General features: G+C 42.9%; 1 protein-coding gene across 1 annotated transcript in view; it reads left to right on the top strand.

Annotated features, from left to right (window-relative positions):
- Window positions 1-18,357, top strand: part of CLPB (ClpB homolog, mitochondrial AAA ATPase chaperonin) — a 131,722-nt gene that overhangs the window by 68,312 nt on the left and 45,053 nt on the right. The window contains 1 exon segment of the mRNA XM_030556433.1: window positions 9,159-9,256. Coding sequence (XP_030412293.1) covers window positions 9,159-9,256 — 98 coding nt within the window.

The raw sequence follows: 18,357 nt of genomic DNA, 5'->3' as shown, positions 1-18,357 counted from the left end.
AAAACTTTTGTTTGGCTAAAGCATGTCATCCAGAGAGGCATCTGGTCCTCATCTGAAGACATCAAGAGATGGTGAATGCACCACGTCCATTAAAAATGTGTGCGTAATATCTAATCTGGATTTGGCTGGCTTCAGGTTTTTGTTTTGTCCTTCTTTGCTAGGTTAAATAGCCCTTTCAAACCAGGTATTTTCTCCCCATAAAGGTACTTGCAGACTGTAATCAAGTCACCTCTTAAGCCTTTTGATAAACCCTACAGATTGAGATCTTTGACAAAAATTAGGAAGCTAGTTAGATGGAAATTAAAAGGAACATCACAAGAGTGAAATGCCTGCAAGCTGCATGGAAATTTTTTAAAACAGCATAATAGGAGCTCAAACTATATGCATCCCCTTAATAAAAATTTAAAAAAAACAGTAAGAGGACCATGAAAACTCCACCATGGCCAAACAACAGAATGAAAAAGGCAGTTAGAGTCAAAAAGGTGTCCTTTAAAAATTGGAAGTCAAATCCTACTGAGAAAAATAGAAAACAACGTAAACTCTGGCAGGTCAAATGTAAAAGTATAATTAGGTAGGCCAAAAAGAATTTGAAGACCAAATAGGAGGAATCTCAAAAATTAACAACAATTTTTTAAAGTATGTCAGAAGCAAGAAGCCTACCAAACAATCGGTGGGGCCACAGGACAATCAAGGTGCTAAAAGAGCACTCAAGGAAGATGAGGCTATTGCACAGAAGCTACATGAATTCTTTGCACTGGTTTTCACTGCAGAGGATGTGAGGGAGATTCCCAAAACTGAGCCATTCTTTTTAGGTGATAAATCTGAGGAATGGTCCCAGATTGAGGTGTTGTTAGAAGAGCTTTTGGAACAAATTGATAAATTAAACAGTAATAAGTCACCAAGACCAGATGGCAGTCACCTGAGAGTTCTAAAGGAACTCAGATATGAAACTGCAGAACTACTAACTGTGGCATGTAAACTATTGCTTAGTCAGCCTCTGTATCAGATGACTGGAGGATAGTACATGTGATGCTGACTTTTAAAAAATGCTTTGGAGGTGATCCTCGCAATTGCAAGCTAGTAACCCTAACTTCAGTGCTAGTCAAATTGGTTGAAATTATAGTAAAGAACAGAATTATCAGATATGTAGATGAACATGATATGCTGGGGAAGAGTGAATATAGCTTTTGTAAAGGGAAAACATGCCTCACCACATTATTAAAATTCTTTAAGGGGCTCAGCAAACATGGGTGATCCAGTGGATATAATGTAATTGAATTTTCAGAAAGCCTTTGATAAGGTTCCTCACCAAAGGCTTTTAAGAAAAGTAGAGAATCATAAGATAAAAGTGAAGATCCTCTTATGGATCGGTTAAAAGATGGGAAACAAAGGGTAGGAATAAATGGTCAGTTTTCACAACAGAGAGGTAAATATTGATGTCCCCCAGGGATCTGTGCTGGGACCAGTGCTGTTCAACATATTCATACGTGATCTGGAAAAGGGGGTAAACGGTAAGGTGTCAAAATTTGCAGACAATACAGAATTACTCAAGATAGTTAAGTCCAAAGCTGACTGCAGAGATTTACAAAGGGATGTCACAAAACTGTGTGACTGTATAACAAAATGACAGTTAAAATTCAGTGCTGATAAATGCAAAGAATTGCACATTGAAAAACATAATCCCATCTATACGTAGAAACTGATGGGGTTGAAACTAGCTAGGGCCACTCAAGAAAGAGATCTTGGAGTCATCATGAATCATTCTTGGAAAACCTCTGTTGAATGTGTGGCAGCAGTCAAAAAAGCTGATTGTTAGAAACCATTAGGAAAGGAATAGACAATAAGACATAAAATATCATAATGCCACTATATAAATCTGTGATATGTCCACGTCTTGAATACTACTTGCTGTTCTGGTCGCCCCATCTCAAAAAAGTATTTTAGAATTGGAAAAGGGACAGGGAACTGCAACAAAAATGATCAAGAGTATGGAACAGCTTCCATGTGAGGAGATATTAAAAAGATTGGGACTGTTCATCTTGGAGAAGAGACGATGGGGAGGGGGGGGATGATATTATCGAGGTGTATAAAATAATGAATGGCGTGGAGAAAGTGAAGAAGGAAGGGTTATTTACCCCTTCACATGACACAAGAATAAGGGGTTACCCAGTGAAATTAATAGGCAGCAGATTTAAAACAAACATAAGGAAGTGCTTCTTCACACAATGCACAGTTAACCTGTGGAACTCATTGCCAGGGGATGTTGTGAAGGCCAGAAGTATGTCAGCATTCAGAAAAGAACTAGATAAGTTCATGGAGGATAGGGCCTTCAATGGCTATTAGGCAAAATGTACATAATCTACTTAAAGAAAACTTCTTTCTATTTTCCTTAGCCCTGCCAGCTGTGGATTTTTCCCTGATGGCTTGAGCTTCCTTTATCAATTTTCTGCTCTTCTTAACTTCTAATTTGTATCACTTGCTATCTGTTTCCCCCGTTTTGCATTTGTTATATGTTGCTTTTGTGTTTCTAACTGCTGTTTTTTCTTCACCAATGAACCAGGATGAGCTTTTAGGCAAAGTTGTCTTCTTTCTTGATTGTGGAATCTTGGCTTTTTGGTCATTTAACATTTCTTCTTAAAGAACTCCCAAATTTCATTTTAATTTTTCTGTCTAATTTTTTCCTTCCAAACAATTTTGCTCATGAATTTCCTCAGCGTTTTTAATTGCAAGAAATTAGCCCTTTGGAAACACAAAGTGTACATGTATTGCTGGTTGGACCTGTCTTCTGTTAACCCATATGGAATGTAATCTGATCATGATCACTTGTCACTAGGCAACCACTAATTTCCAGTCCAATGATTAATTCATCTATATCCATCATAATAAGGTCTAAAACAGAGTTATATTGTGTTTGGTGCAATACCTTTTTGCATTAGAAGATTATCATCTATAATTCCTAGAAGCTGTAATGATGTGTTACGAGTGGCTGCATGAGACCTCCAGCATATGTCTCCCAAATTCAAGTCCCTCATAACTACACAGTTTGGTTTTCCACACAAAACAGAGAGGTATAGAAGGAATAACTCATCCTGGTTTGATTCATTACTTCTGTATAGACCCCCAGCAGTACTCCCTTCCTTCTTAGCTCATTGATCCATGTGCATTCAGCACACTGCACTTCTGAATTATCAATAACTCCAAAACAGGTATTAATGTCTTTAATGTTGAGTGCCACTATTCCCCTCATCCTCCCTGAACAGATTATAACCCGTGATCGTAACATTTGGATCAAGCAGATTGTCCCACCAGATTTTAGAATGGCCAATTGTATCAAATTTCTTCCCATCAATGAGAATTTCTAATTCCTCTTACTCGCTACCCAGACTCCTGGCACTGGTATATAAATCATTGGGAAAAAAAAGTCATCTTTTTGGATTCTTTGTTGCATTGATTTAATTTGTTCATAACATGGCTGAGTTTGAGTTTGTACCACATTTGCCTTCTTAGCATCTTTCCCTTGCATTTCTAGTTTGACGCCTTCCTGACTGCTCTAGCTAGTCTCCAGAAGAGAAATTCAGTCCTCTACCCGTGAGATTCAGGCCTTCCTGTTTATATAGCACCCTCTCTGACTGAAATGTGGCCCAATGTGCCACAAAACCAAAACATTTAGCTAGTCTTGCAGCCAATGGTTCACCTCCAGTATTTCTTCCTTCTGCGGTTCATGCTTCCTTGGAAGGGTCTTTGGAAAGATGGTTTAAGAGAAATGTCAGGGTTTCTCTCATGCCCTGACATGAGGACTTGTATAAATCATGTCAGAGCCTTGGGGCTTTCTCCTTCATCCCTTACTCGATGAGCTCCCACTGACTTCAGTGGGAGATTTATCCTTGAGTAACGGCTGAGGGTCAAGCCCTTATTGTCAAATCAAAATGTGGGGTTGGAACTGGTTTATGAAGAAACAGCCAAAACGAGGTGTAGGGGAGAGAAGACACTGGTCTTTGGTTCACATTCTGCCCTCATTGACATTTGTGTGTAATCCTATGGAAGTTGGTATTTTCCTGGGTGCAGCTGAGGGCAGAATTTGCCTTGATATGTAAATACACTGAGAGGGGTCAATCCCGTGAATCCTAAGTGTGGAAAAATACCCATGGACATCTACAGGAGTTTTGCCTAAGTGAAAGACAAGCAGGGATGGATTCTAAAAGATCTAGAGTGTAATATTCAAATGTTCCTACGGGTCCTAAATCACTCTGGCACTCTTGAAAATTTTACCCCATATCTTCCCTTGATGGGATATGAACATCTCCTGGGGTGTGTGTGTGTACCCAGTTTTCAGAGTAGCAGCCATGTTAGTCTGTATCCGCAAAAAGAACAGGAGTACTTGTGGCACCTTAGAGACTAACAAATTTATTTCAGCATGAGCTTTCGTGGGCTACAGCTCACTTTTTCGGATGCATAGAATGGAACACACAGATAGGAGATATTTATGCATACAGAGAACACGAAAAGGTGGAAGTACCCATACCAACTGTAAGAGGCCAATCAATTGAGATGAGCTATCATCAGCAGGAGAAAAAAACCTTTGAAGTGAAGTGTACCCAGTGAAATCCAAGCTGCTGGAAGCATCACATGAAGAAAGAAGGCCAGACTCTTAGCAGGAATAAATAAATGGAGCTACAGCAGTTTACTCCAGCTGAGGATCTGGCCATGATGTGTTCCTTTTATCTTTCAAAAAAAGCCAAAACACCTCAAATTTGATAGGATTACGGGTCTGCAGTGGCTACTTTAGGGCAGCAAGAGCTGTTTAATGTTAATACTGTGTTAAAAGCTACCCGTGAAATATTTGTGCCTTATTGATTTAAAACCAGGTTTATTTTACTGGAAAAAAGGGTGAGCATGCTAATTCAATCACTGAGGACTCAGGAGGACAGAAGTCTTTGTATATTACTTTAACTAGCCATGTAGAGCAATAATAATGTCACTGCTTGTCAAAGCTGATGGCTGATGACATTGTGTAATCCCCAGCAAGTAATACGGGCTGCTATCTCCTGGCAAATTCTGGGCTATTTTGGTGCTCAAAACAAGGCCTTGGAGAGAAGTAACTGTAGTGGCAAATTGGTTTTAGCACACCTGAGTGTGTGGGCAGTGCATGTAATTAGTTTCAGTGTCTGTCAGGTCTGAGGAGCTGGCATTCAGTGTGTCTTTCTTGGGCATCCCCAACAGCATACATCTTTATAGGTTTAGGTTTCCCCAGTTCTGTGTGGAATAAGAGAACTGTGTTTGCCCAAAAGAAACCGTGGACCTGACCCTGCAAAACCTTGCTCTCTAAGAACAGAATTCTGCCCTGAATTGCATCAAGCGAGCTGAGATGCAGTGCCTGCAAGCTGTGCTGTGGGTTGGATCCGTAGGAGAAAGACACCCGGCAGCACACACCAGACTGTGAGCTGCACCAGCCGTGCAGAGAGGGAGCAGTGTGCACCCTGCTGTATGCCTAGCCATTCATGGTGAAGCTACCTCTCCCTTCCCGATTTCAGACAGCTAATGCTCTGGGCAATCGTCAGGAGTAGGGACTTCCCTCCCCAAGGAGAATCTGGCTAAATAGCCCTGGAGAAGTGGCACCTGGGTGGGCGGGGGCAGAGCTCCTTGTACTTTCAACTCACCTGCACAGTAGCAGGAAGTCCTGACTGTGAAATGAGTGACTCTGCTTCTGTCAGTCTGGTTTTTACCTTGGAGTTTACATTATACAAATGAAAATTAAAAGCCTTTGCCAGCTGGTGAAGATGGTTGTTCTGTTTGTACCACAGCGGCTCTGCTGACAGTTGTGTGGGTTTCAGTAGTTATCATGATCGTCCTGTGATGCCTTCAGTCAGTGCATGAACAAAGGAAAGGAGGATTAGTAGGTGTCTCATTTGGGTGGCTCCCCTGAATTTCAATTATTCTACTCAGGCTTCTTTGCAAACAGCAGCTCTCACTGACAGCACCAGGACAGTGATGGTCTCGTGATGATTCCCAACAGACACTTCGTCTATGTCACGGACACCAAAGAATGGTCATCTATGAAAGAGAGGGTCAGGACTAGAACAGGGAGAGGAGGTCTGGACTAGGTCCATTGGTAGAACTGCAGTCTGTATGATGGTTTGCAGAACATCCGATTATACTGTGTGCCAGGTTCCAACTAATGCAATTTATTCTCCTCTGTCCACCTCTGGCAGAAAAGTAATTACCTACTGATGTACATATACCCCATCAGTGTTGTTTGAGCCCCTCATAACACCACTCTGAGGTGCTGAAGTATTGTCCCCATTGTACAGAAGAAACTGAGGTATTGAGAGAGAAACAGAAATGACTTGCCCCAAGGTCTTACCTGGAGTCTGGCAGAGCTGGTAATGGACCCTAGGCATTGGTACCTATGCTCAGGCATGTTGCTGGGGTCCCATCTCAGCAGCTTGAGACTTAGACAAGAAAGTAACGATAAAATCACCACTAAGGATCTTTATCTGCCCCAACCCCTGCCCACCCCTATCTTTGCAGGAAGCTTGGGAAAGCTTCAGTCTCTCCTACATTCTGTGTATAGGATTGTCCTTTTCATGTGGCATTTTCCCCCCACTAGGAGTTATTGAAAACTTGCCACTGAATAAAACAGCATAATTATGTGCAGTGCCAGTACTCACCCATCCTGGGCCCTATTGACAGTTATCTGGAATCTGAAGGAATTCAAGACAAATTGTTAAGAGGATGGAGTTAATAAAATTTGAAAAATTGAGACCTGTCACTCCACTAAACTTTTTTCAATACCACTGACAGAAACATATTTCCCCAATGAGTGACCTTATGCAGCTGCTCCAGTGCCTCGTTGCTGCACTGATGCTAGGAGTGAACTAGCATGCTATTTATCAAATATTATAAGCTTGAGCCTACTAATATGAACAGGGGAAGGGGGAGGTGGGTGCCTTGCACAGCCTGGGGTGTTGCCCAGGTGTTGATCCCCAGCTAGAGACAGCTAGTGGGAGGTGACAAATTGCCTACTATTCAGGATCTAAAGGTTGGAGCCCTCTCAGGGTGCACACAATAGATTGCCAAGACTGCTCTGTCCAAAAGCTCTGCTCTCTGGACCAGCTGCTTGGCTTGTAGGGAGAGAGGGGGGCAGAAGGGGGGAAGGCGAAGGAAGGTCAGGCCAGGGCCCTTATGAACTAGTAGCCACTTTTGTGTTCTATTAGCAAATGGAGTGACACTGTTATTTATTAAAGCGTAATATTTTATTGAGGTGAAATCGACCAGTTGTATGAGTCAGGTTCTATCAATTATTGCGGCAATTAGTCAAGTCATCAAAGCCATTAACAGGGGGATTAGGCCAATATTGGATAGCCATTATTGATAGATCCAGGGCAAAAAGAAACCCTCAGCCTTCCTGAAATGAAAGCAGACCTGGCCTCCAGGATGTCTTCATTTGGAGAGCCCATAAAACTTTTCCCGACTCCCTATCCAGACTAGCACAAACTGAAGGCGTTTTTAAAAACATCAGGGCTGCAGGTGCATTTTGGGGCCACTGTCTCTTTAAAAGATATTGAGTGGCCAGCCCAGGCAGTATACAATCTCACCTGTCCTAGTCATATTCTTTATGTGCAATGACAAGGCTTGCAATAGAAATTACTCTGTGTCGAATGTTTATGGAGCACATTTTTCATTCTGTAAGCAAATATAGATCCCCGATGCCAGCGCTTAAAAATGGCTAATCTCTCCAGCTCGTGATAGCAAAGAGCCCTCTCAGTGACAGCTCTTCAGTTTAATATGATTGCTGCTCACTGTTCCTGAGTGCGGATAGTGTGCTTTGTGCAGCAGACTACATTGTAGAGGCAAAAATAGAGCCTCATCAGTATATGTTAATTGAAGCAACCGAGTGATCGTTTCTGAGTTTGCTCTTCCAAATAACCCATGTAAACTAGTGGGAGGGAAAGAAGGGCAATGTTTATAAAAGCTTGGTCTGGTTAAGAGGATGGCATAATACTGCTTTGATGCTTTGGATTTTTTCTTAGCACTGTACAGATATTTACGGTCCACCCCTCCCAGGTACCCCTGTAAATGTTATCCCCATTTTACAGATGGGCGAACAGACAGTGAGTCGTCGTCAGAGCCACTGAGTAGAACTCTGGGATCCCTTGCTCCAGGCCCTCCGTGTTTTATCCACACAACGCCTCTGCTTGTCAGGGTTTCACAGGCCACTCTCATTTCAGAAGATATTGACTGGCTAGTTCATTCAAGCTTGCTGGGTAGAGCCTCAGAACTTTGAGTTACAGGCAAATTGGATATTTTCGTAGCCCTTGTTCTCTGGTTGGAGACAGCAGGCTGCAATACATGTGGTATGTGGCCTTGAGATGTATCTCTGCCTTTGCAAGTATATCGTGAAATGCTAGGATACGCTGAGGTCTCTGATACTTGTGTCGTTGACTACTTCCCTAGACATCCTTATTACATCTGCTGATTCTAACTTGGACCACCATAGCTAGTGGCCCATATTTTGCCCTCCATGCCACCAAGGCCCTGGGGATCAGTTGATCTGACCTTTTTGCTATCCCTAGTTCAGTCTGGTTCAGATGGTGATGGGGCGGTGGGAAGCTTTCTCAGTGTTAGGACATTGTATGTAGAGCTTTTCTCATGAGGGTGCCTATCGGAGTCTCTCTGACTGTTTTTGTAACTCACAAAGAGATTAGTTGCCCCGATGAAGAAGAACCACTGCTGAAATGCAGTCACTTCTGTGGCAGAAAGCAGCAGCTGTTAAACAGGCCACAGCAATCCTAGACAACAGTTCAGACCAGGAAGTGAGGAAGAATACCGTATCCAATTGAAGTTGCAGTGGTTCCATGGAGCTGCCATAGGCCCAGTAGCTGGTGCTTTTATGAAGCTGTGTTTTGTTTCAGGCACTCCATGTGCTTTCATCATCACAACAGCTTTTCCCTGCCAAGCTGATACAGTGACACTCTCCTTTTGTTGTTCCCATGACATCCTTATGTGTGCTGGTTGTACATTGTCCCTTTCTGATCTGAATACCCCTCAGAGAAAAGGTTAGAAGAGGACACTGGGGAGCGTGGGGGTCACAAGTTGTGCTTCATGTTTATTCTGCCCGATGTTTGAACTCTGATCCCTCCTTTTCCCCCTGCGATCAGGTGCCAGCCCTCTGCAGAGGAATGAAATGGGGCACACACCACTGGATTATGCCCGTGACGGGGAAGTCATGAAACTTCTGAAAGCATCGGAAACAAAGGTGAGTCTGATTCAGGTGACTTACTATTTCCTCTTCAGGCTTCAACAGAGGGGGCCTGTTCCAGCCTGTCCTACGCGCCTTCTGGAAGGATATCTTAGCATGGTTACATCTCTAATCCTTTCAGTGTCTCTGGAATGACATGCAGAGTATCTTCAGAATGACTTAAAGTTATATGATGTATAACTCAAAAGTGTTAGAATTATCTTCAGATATATCTGTTGCCACCTGTTCTGCCCCTTGTGTTGCTTTTCGTGGCTTATGGTTGAGCTGCACACCACAAATAAGATCACCTGTTGTCTGCTTACCCCAGTAGCCTCCAGGCAGAGTATGGTAAAATCAGATTGCTGTCTCCGTCTTCTCTTCTGAAATGTCTGGGATTTGTGAGTTCAAGACAGATCCTTGTATGTGATCTCACCTAGCGGTGGAGTCTCAGAACTGGGATCTGGGAACTCCTGCATCGGTCTTAACTTCTGGAATGGCCTTGGGCCATTCACCTAACCTCTTCCAGAGTCATTTTCTCCCTTGATACAGTAGAGTCATACATACTGCACAAGGATGTGTTTGTAAAGGGGAGGAGAAAAACCCACAATTGCAGTAATTGATATCAGCAGTTGCAGTAAAGGGTCCAGGAAGTGAATAGGCCTGAAGTGGGGGATGCTTGCAGTGCCATTATGTCCATTTTATATATGGGGAATGGAGACACAGAGAGGCTAAGTGACTTACCCAAGGTCATACAGATGAGTCTGGCAGAGCAGAGAATTGAACTTGGATCTCCTCCATCCTCCTTCTCTTCCTTGTAATGATAAAGCTCCTGGTCATTAGATAGGGAGAGCTGACGCCAGTATTAAACAGCATTTAAAGTTATTAGGTACACATATTTATTAAAATAGTAATGACATCATTATGAAGTAGTAATAATGATTTGCCCTTCTGGAGTGCTGTTCTTCCCAGAATCTCAAGTCACCCAGTGCATTAAGCCTAACAACCCCCCTGTGCAGTGGGTAAGTATCAGTGTCCCCATTTTACAGATGGGGAAGCTAAGGTCGATACAGGTTAAGGCCCATATTTTCAAAAGTGGTCTTTAATTTGGGATGCCTCCATTTTTGGTTACCCAGCTTTAGACATTGAATTTGCCATCTTGAAGATGTGGGCCTAAAAACTTGTCTAATCCGGGAAAATGAGAGGTGTATTAAACTGTGTTAACTGCCCTGCTATTTACATGGTTTTAAGCAAAGTCTAGCATCTAGTGTTGACAAAGTAAAACCACATTCACAGTCCATGGTCAAACCTAGAGCCAAGGTCACAGAGGAAGTCTTTGGTGGAGCTAAGAGTAGAAGCCAGGTTTCCTGGCCACTAGTCTCCTGCTCTAACTACTAGACTAATGCCACGTCCTCTAACTCTGTGCACTGCTGTTACAAGAAAGAAGAGCTTGAATGTGGCATTTTTCCATAGAACCGGTGCTTCTCCTATTAGCCCAGGGCATTGCTCGGAGTGAGCTGTAACAGTCAGGGCTGCTCTTTAGAAGTTTTAAAACAGAAATGTTGAGAACAAAATTCTTAAATCATTGAGAGGAGAAAAAAAATCATCTCTTGGTTAAATGGCCTCTGGAGTCCAATGTCAGCGAGTGAGTAGATGGAGGAGAGAGAGGAGATAAATATAAGTGGAGGTTGCTGATGAAAATGATTCAGGGTGTATATAAAACATAAGTCTGTGCAGCTGGTTTGTGATGAATATTCTGCTGAGGGGGATGTAGTGGTAGCAGGGTTGCATTCCCACTCCTGAATCTGCATTCCACTGAGAGTCTTTGAGAATTTATTTCTCATTTTAATCACAGTTGGAGAATGAATTGACAGGACTATTCACCAGATAGACACATCACATATATTTTATTTACATATCCTGGTGACAGAGTAACAAGGAGTTTTCATATGTATTTTTAAATCTGTTTTTAAAAAGAGTGCTATACATGCTTCTACTGTGTTATAAGAATCTTGTTTTGTGTATAGACCAGCTGATTCATGTTGCTAAACAAGCTAATGAAACTTGAATATATTGCCAGACAGACAGGGCTAAGAGCAGAGGGATAGGCCAAAGTAGGTAAAGAGGTGGTAAAGAGGCCAGGTTCTTGTGTGACTTTTACTGCTGGTGAAAGCTGGCAGATTAACAGCCCTGAAGACTGAAGTCCTTATATTTATCCCCAGGATAGGGGAAATGAAGGCATCTTTCCCAACGTTAGCTTGATGGTGTGCCTCAACTCAGTTAGTCGCTGTGCCAGTTCTGTTCTTCACCTCTCTGCTGAGACTGCCAGTAGGAAAGCCACTACTGACCAGTGTTTGGTGACTTCAGACTTGTCTAAAGCTGCACATCCCTGTCACAGCCAGAGCTAGAACGTAGATCTCCTGTATCCCAGACATCTTCTTAAAACACTAAGCCCCCATGTTCCTGATGGCTTCTTCTCAGGCCATGCCCTTTCTGTTTTGGACATCCCTATGCAGAGCATCCATCCCTGGAGTCGCACAGTCATAGATAGAGCAGAATCCTAATAACCTCATAAGAAGCAATGATCTTGAGCCAAATTAATCCTTGCTGTAACAAACAGAGTTACTCCAGGGATAGATTTGGCCCATGATGTGAATGAACTGCCGCCCAAAATCTCCAAAGACTGCCATTACTTAAATAGCTTAGTTCGTATCCCTGACACGTTATCCAGCTGAAAACAAATATATAATCCTAGTTTATTTAATCTTTTAAATTCCTTTTCCTGTAATGTAAAAGAGGTTGTGTCCTACACATGCCCAGGTTCTCTGCAGACATTCAGCCTCACTAGCAGCTGTGCTTTTGAACCTCTGTTCTTTGAATTTTTTCCCGTAAATGAAATCATGGCTGGGAGGGGTGCCATACTGGATAAAGAATAATAAAAGCCAGTGATCACAATTACCAGGCTTGTATTAGCAACTGGGAGCCAGGGATTGTCAGACCTCACCTTGAGATAGCAAAGCTAATAGAATGCGTCTGTTATTAAAAAGATGGGTTCTCCTCCTTTACATTTGGCACTATGTTGCAAGAACCTCTTAGCCCAGGTGAACCTAGGAACTTTGTTGCCTCCTGTCTAGCACGAGAAAAGCAGAGTATCAGTCCCTGCATCTCTTTCAGAGCACGTAACACTGGTATGTAATCCACTTACATGGCAATGATGTTCCATAAAAGTTTAATCAGAAGAACTAGAGATCAGTTATCAGAGGAGGAAAACAGTCCCCATTCATAGCACTTCACGTCATGTAATGGGGTGTCACTTTCACTGGTGTCTAGTTACCTGCCCAGAGAACATTTGACTAAAGTCACATGGAAACAAGGTCAGGCTCTCTTTGTGATTTCCTCTCTGGTCGTGCCCGTGTAGCAGTAACACGATGTGTGGCTGTGCGTGAGCCCTGGCTTTCACTGATCATGGGCGTTCATTGGTCTCAGGGTGACAGGAAGGAGGCAAGCAGTGCAGATTAAGGAACAATTGTGACTTGCTTTATATGGAGCCTTGTTCAGTCGTGCACAGGGAGAAAAATGGTTGGTGTCAAAAATCTTGCTACTAAACAGAGAGTGATATCCTGACCCCCCACTCCAGCCCCTCTGTGGGTAAAAGGGCTGGAGCAGTGTGAAGGGGCTCTAAAATCCCCAGTTCAGATTGGAGGAGGAGTCCTCTGGCACAGACATGATGAGACAGACGTAAGGCTGCCTCCAGAGGACTGGTGCTGGTGTAGGTAGCGTGCCAGGGATGGGGGTGTGTTGCAGGTCTGGTTGCAGCCCACAGCCCTGCAGACATTCAGAGCTGTGCTGCAGCCCATAGAGAAGTCCAGGGCTGAGTTACACCAGGGGCCTCTCCAGCCCTGGAACAGCCAAAAATTAGTAGTGCAGAAAGTTGTCTTAAAGCCCCTAGAGCCCTACACCTTGCTGGGCTGCAAGGTCTTTGTGGTGCCTCTTAGTATCACAGCACAGTGTCACACCAAAAGAACTAATGAAGGCAGGTCCCAGCACTTCAGTCTTTCCTCCCAAACTTCGGCAGGTTGCTGTCATCAGCTATATCGGTGTTTCCGTGACCCTCTACAGTCCTTGCCCTGTCATCACCCTTGTGGCTAAGAGTCGTTTTCTAAGGCAGAAGAGGTGCTGTACTTCATCCAACTAGTCTGGGGTGCAGGAGACTGGCACAAGCCCAGTCCTCTCTTGGAACATCAGCCCCACCACACTGCAGGGCTTTGGAGCAAGAGTTTTGCCTCTGCCCCCAAATTTGAGACTTCAGTGTGTTAAATTAAAAACAAAACAAACAATTAATAGATTCTAAGGCCAGAAGGGACTGTTGTTATCATCTAGTCTGACCTCCTGAATGACACAGAGAACTTCCCTAAAATAATTCCTAGAGCAGAAGAACATCCAATCTTGATTTTAAAATTGTCAGAATGCACAGTGACTCTTGGTAAATTGTTCCAATGGCTAACTATTCTCACTGTTAAATATATATGCCTTATTTCCCATCTGAATTTGTCTAGCTTCAACTTCCAGCCATTGGATCGTGTTATACCTTTCTCTGCTAAATTAAAGAGCCCATTATGAAATATTTGTTTCCCATGTAGGTATTTCTAGACTATACCCAGTTCCCCTTAACCTTCTCTTTGTTAATCTAAACAGACTGAGCTCCTTGAATCTATCACCATAAGGCAGGTTGTCTTATCCTTTAATCATTCCTGTGGCTCTTCTCTGAACCCTCTCTAATTTATCAACTTCCTTCTTGAATTGTGGGCACCAGAACTAGACACAGGATTCCAACAGTGGTTACACCAGCGCCAAATACAGAGGTAAAATAACCTCTCTGCTCCTTCTTGAGATTCCTATTTATATGCCCCAGGATCACAGTAGCTCTTTGGCAACAGCATCACATTTGGGAGCTCATATTCAGCTGATTATCCACCACAACCTCCACATCTTTTTCAGTCATTACTTCTCGGGATAGAGTCCCCTATCCTGTAACTATGGCTGACATTCTTTGTTCCTGGATATAGGCATTTACATTTAGCCATATTGAAACCCACATTCTTTGCACCCAGTTTACCGGGCAATCTAAATCTCTGTGAATCAGTGATATGTCCTCTTCATTATTTACCATTCCCCCAATTTTGTGTCATCTGCAAACTTTATCAGTAATGTTTTAATGTTTTTTTCCAGGTCCTTGATAAACATGTTAAATAGCATAGGGCCAAGAACCAATCCCTGTGAGACCCTTCTGGGACCACTTGATGATGATTCCCAATTAGTTACATTATGAGACCTATCAGTTAGCCAGTTTTTAATCCATTTAATGTGTGCCATGTTAATTTTATGTCATTCTTGTTTTTGAATCAATATGTTGTGCAATACCAAATCAAATACCTTACAGAAGTCTTAAGTATGTTGTGAACCTAGTGAGCAGCGAAGAGAGGAGACCCAAACAGAGTGAGTTTGTGTGGGCGTTTGCCTAGGGGGAGAGCCCACAGAGTTTCTGCATTTCAGGCTTGTACAAGCAGTAAATACATTATCCAAGGATGCTCTTGATACATTACAAGGTAGAAAAAATGGATAGTGAGGGATCTGCTGTTATGACCTGCACAGGATATGCCATGTGTGTCTTTCTCTTAGAGGAGAGAAGTGACTTGGTCTGTGCAAAGTGTCAGCTGGTCTCCATACTGGAAGCAAAGGTCAAAGGACTGGGGTCCAAGTATTGATCCTGCATTGCGTCAGAGAAAATGAAGACTTTCTGGATAGATGTCAGGATTTGGTACTGCGGGCAGTGCGGCTCCAGGCACCAGCACGCCAAGCGCGTGCTTGGGGCGGCAAGCCACTGGGGGCGCTCTCGCCACGAGGTCGGCAGGCAGGCTGCCTTCGGCAGCATGCCTGCGGAGGGTCCGCTGGTCCCACAGCTTCGGTGGATCTCCCGCAGGCGTGCCGCCAAACGCAGCGTGCCTGCTGTGTTTGGGGCGGCGAAATGCCTAGAGCCACCCCTGACTGTGGGCACAGCATGCCAAAGAATCAGGGAGGTTAGTGAAGGCGGGACTGAAGAACAGTGAAGAAAGTTGGAAAGGAGTCGAAGGGGGCTGGCAGTTCCTAAAAGATGTAATACTGGAGGCTCAACATCAAGCTATTCCGCTGCAGAGGAAGGAAAAGAAGAGCCAGAAAAGGTCAGTGTGTCTGCAAAAGGAGCTTTTAAGCTATTTAAAAACCAAAAGGGATACGTATAGGAAATGGAAAGAGGGGCATGTCACCGAGGAAGTATATGTGGGAATAGCATGAGTGTGTAGGGACAGAATCGGGAAAGCCAGGACAAAGAATGAGTTCCAGCTGACAAAGAATGTAAAGGACAACCAGAAGGAGTTAGTCAAATATGTCAGACAAAAAAGAAAGTTCAAGGACAGTGTGGGTCTGCTGCCCAGTGTTGAAGGTGAGCTGGTAATGGAAGATGATAGGAAAGCAGAGCTGCTCACTACCTACTTTGCTTCAGTCTTCACACAAAAAAATAACATGTGACTGGATGACTAGTGAAGTTACCACCGAAAATAAAGAAGGGATGCAAATCGGGATAAAGAACGCATCAGAGATCTTCTGACCAATTTGAATGAATTCAGATCAGCGGGGCCAGATGCCATTCACCCAAGAGTATTGAAGGAATTAGCTGAAGAAATCTAGGAGCCACTGATGATACTATTTACAAACTCACTGATGATTGGAGAGGTCCCAGAGGATTGGAGAAGGGCTAACCATCTTTAAAAAGGAGGAGCTGTGGAACAATAGGCCTGTCAGCCTGACTGTGATACCTAGGAAGCTACTAGAGTAATGTATAAAACATTCAGTTTCCAAATACCTAGAAGATGAAGAGGTAATTACTAGCAGCCAGCATGGATTTACTAAGAACAAATCATGCCAAACCAGGTTGATTTCCTTCTTCGACAGGGTAACTGCTTTTGTGGATGGGGGAATGTAGTGGACATAATATACCTGGACTTTAGCAAGGCTTTTGATGCAGTCCTACATGACATTCTGAAAAGAAAACTGGAGAAATGTGGACTTGGTGGAATTACCATGAAGTGGATACATACTTGATTAAACAACCACAAACAAAGGGTAACTCTTAATGTAATGATGTCAGATTGGAGGGACATCTCAAGTGGGGTTCCACAGGGATCTCTTCAGGGTCCCATCTTGTTTAACATTTTTATTAATGACCTGGGTGTAGGAATAGAGAGCATACTGATCGAATTTGCAGATGATGCAAAGCTGGGGGTGGGGGTATGCCAACACTTTGAAGGGTAGAACTAAAATCCTGAGGGATCTTGATAAATTGGAGAACTAGGCTAGGGACAAAAAAATGAAATTCAGCAAAAACAAAGGTGCTACATGTAGGGAAGAAAAAATGCACAAATACAGAATGGGGGATAACTGGCTTGGCAGCAGCCCTGCTGAGAAGGATCTGGGAGTGGTGGTGAATCACAATCTCAACATGAGTCAGCAGTGCAATGCTGTTGCAAAAAAAGCAAATACAGTTTTAGGTTGCATTAACAGAGTCATGGCATGCAAATCATGGGAGGTGATAGTACCACTCTGCTTGGCTCCAATTAGGCCTCAACTGGAGTACAGTGTCCAGTAGTGGTCAGCAGTGTATAGGAAGGATGTAGAGAAACTGGAAAAGGATCCCGAGTTGAGCGACAAAGATGGTCCAAGGGATGGAATGCAAACCATAAAACAAAGGCTGAAGGAACTGGGTATATTTTGTTTGGAAAAGAGGAGATTAAGCAGGATCAGTCTTCAAATACTTGAAAAGCTGCCATAAAAAAGATGGAGAAAAGTTTTTCTCTCTTGCCACGGAAGGCAGGAAAGAGGCAGTGGGTTCAAACTACAGCATAGCAGATTTAGATTAAATCTTGGGGAAAAACTGAAAGAACACTAGGACAATGGACCAGATTGCCTAGGGAGGTTGTGGAAGCTCCTTCACTGGAAGTTTTTAAAAGAAGGCTGGAGCCATCCTGTCTTGGATGGTTTAGACACAACAAATCCTTCATCTTGGCAGGGGGTTAGACTAGATGACCCTTGCGGTCCCTTCTAGCCCTATGATTCTATATTATGTCAACACTATTACCTTTATCAGACAAACTTGTAATCTCATCAACTAAAGATATCAAGTTATTTTGACGAGATCTAGTTTCCATAACCCATGTTGATTTGCATTAATTAGATTACCGTTCTCGTGTTCTTTATTAATCGAGTCCCACGTCAGCTGTTCCATTATCTTGTCTGGAATTGATGACTGACAGGCCAAAAATTACCTGGGTCATCCCATTTACCCTTTTTAAATATTGGCATAACATTAGCTTTATTTCAGTCCTTTGGAACTTCCCCAGTTTTCCAAGACTTATTGAAAATCAGCATTAACAGTCCAGTGAGCTTCTCAGACAGCTCTTTTAAAGGTCCTGAATGCGAGTTATCTGGACCTCCTGATTCAAAATATCTGACTTTAGGAGCTGCTGATAAACATATCCTCCCAAAATACTACTGGAATGGAAAGAGTGTTATCATCATTGTATAATATGACTAGAACCATAGTTATGAAGCTTTTCTTGAGATTAAATCTGCCACAGACGACATCATCTGTTTCCCCTCAAATACAACAGAAATATTTATTGAACACCTCTGCCTTTTCAGCATTAATGTTGATAATTCTACCATTTCCATTTAGTAATGGACCAATATAACTGTTAGGATTCCTTTTGTTCCTAATATAGTTAAAGAACTCCTTATTTCCTTAACTACTGGCCATGGCTTTCTCCTTGTGTTCCTTGGCTTCCCTTACCATTTTTCTACAATTATTAACTTCTGATTTATATTCATTACTATCAGCTTCACCTTTTTTCCATTTGTTAAGTATTATTTTTTTATTTTTTACATCTGCCTTCACCTCCCTTCTCAACCAGATTGATTTTGTAATTTTCCTCAATTGTGGGATTGTGGCTTTTGGTGCATCTAGTAAGGTGTCCTTAAATGATTCCCAATTGTCATTCACAGTTTCCTGATTAAATTCTTCCTCCCAGCTT

Source organism: Gopherus evgoodei, chromosome 1 (assembly GCF_007399415.2).
Source record: "Gopherus evgoodei ecotype Sinaloan lineage chromosome 1, rGopEvg1_v1.p, whole genome shotgun sequence".
Lineage (NCBI taxonomy): Eukaryota > Metazoa > Chordata > Testudines > Testudinidae > Gopherus > Gopherus evgoodei.
The sequence above is the reverse complement of the archived record's forward strand: the minus strand, read 5'-3'. Positions and strand labels throughout refer to the sequence as shown.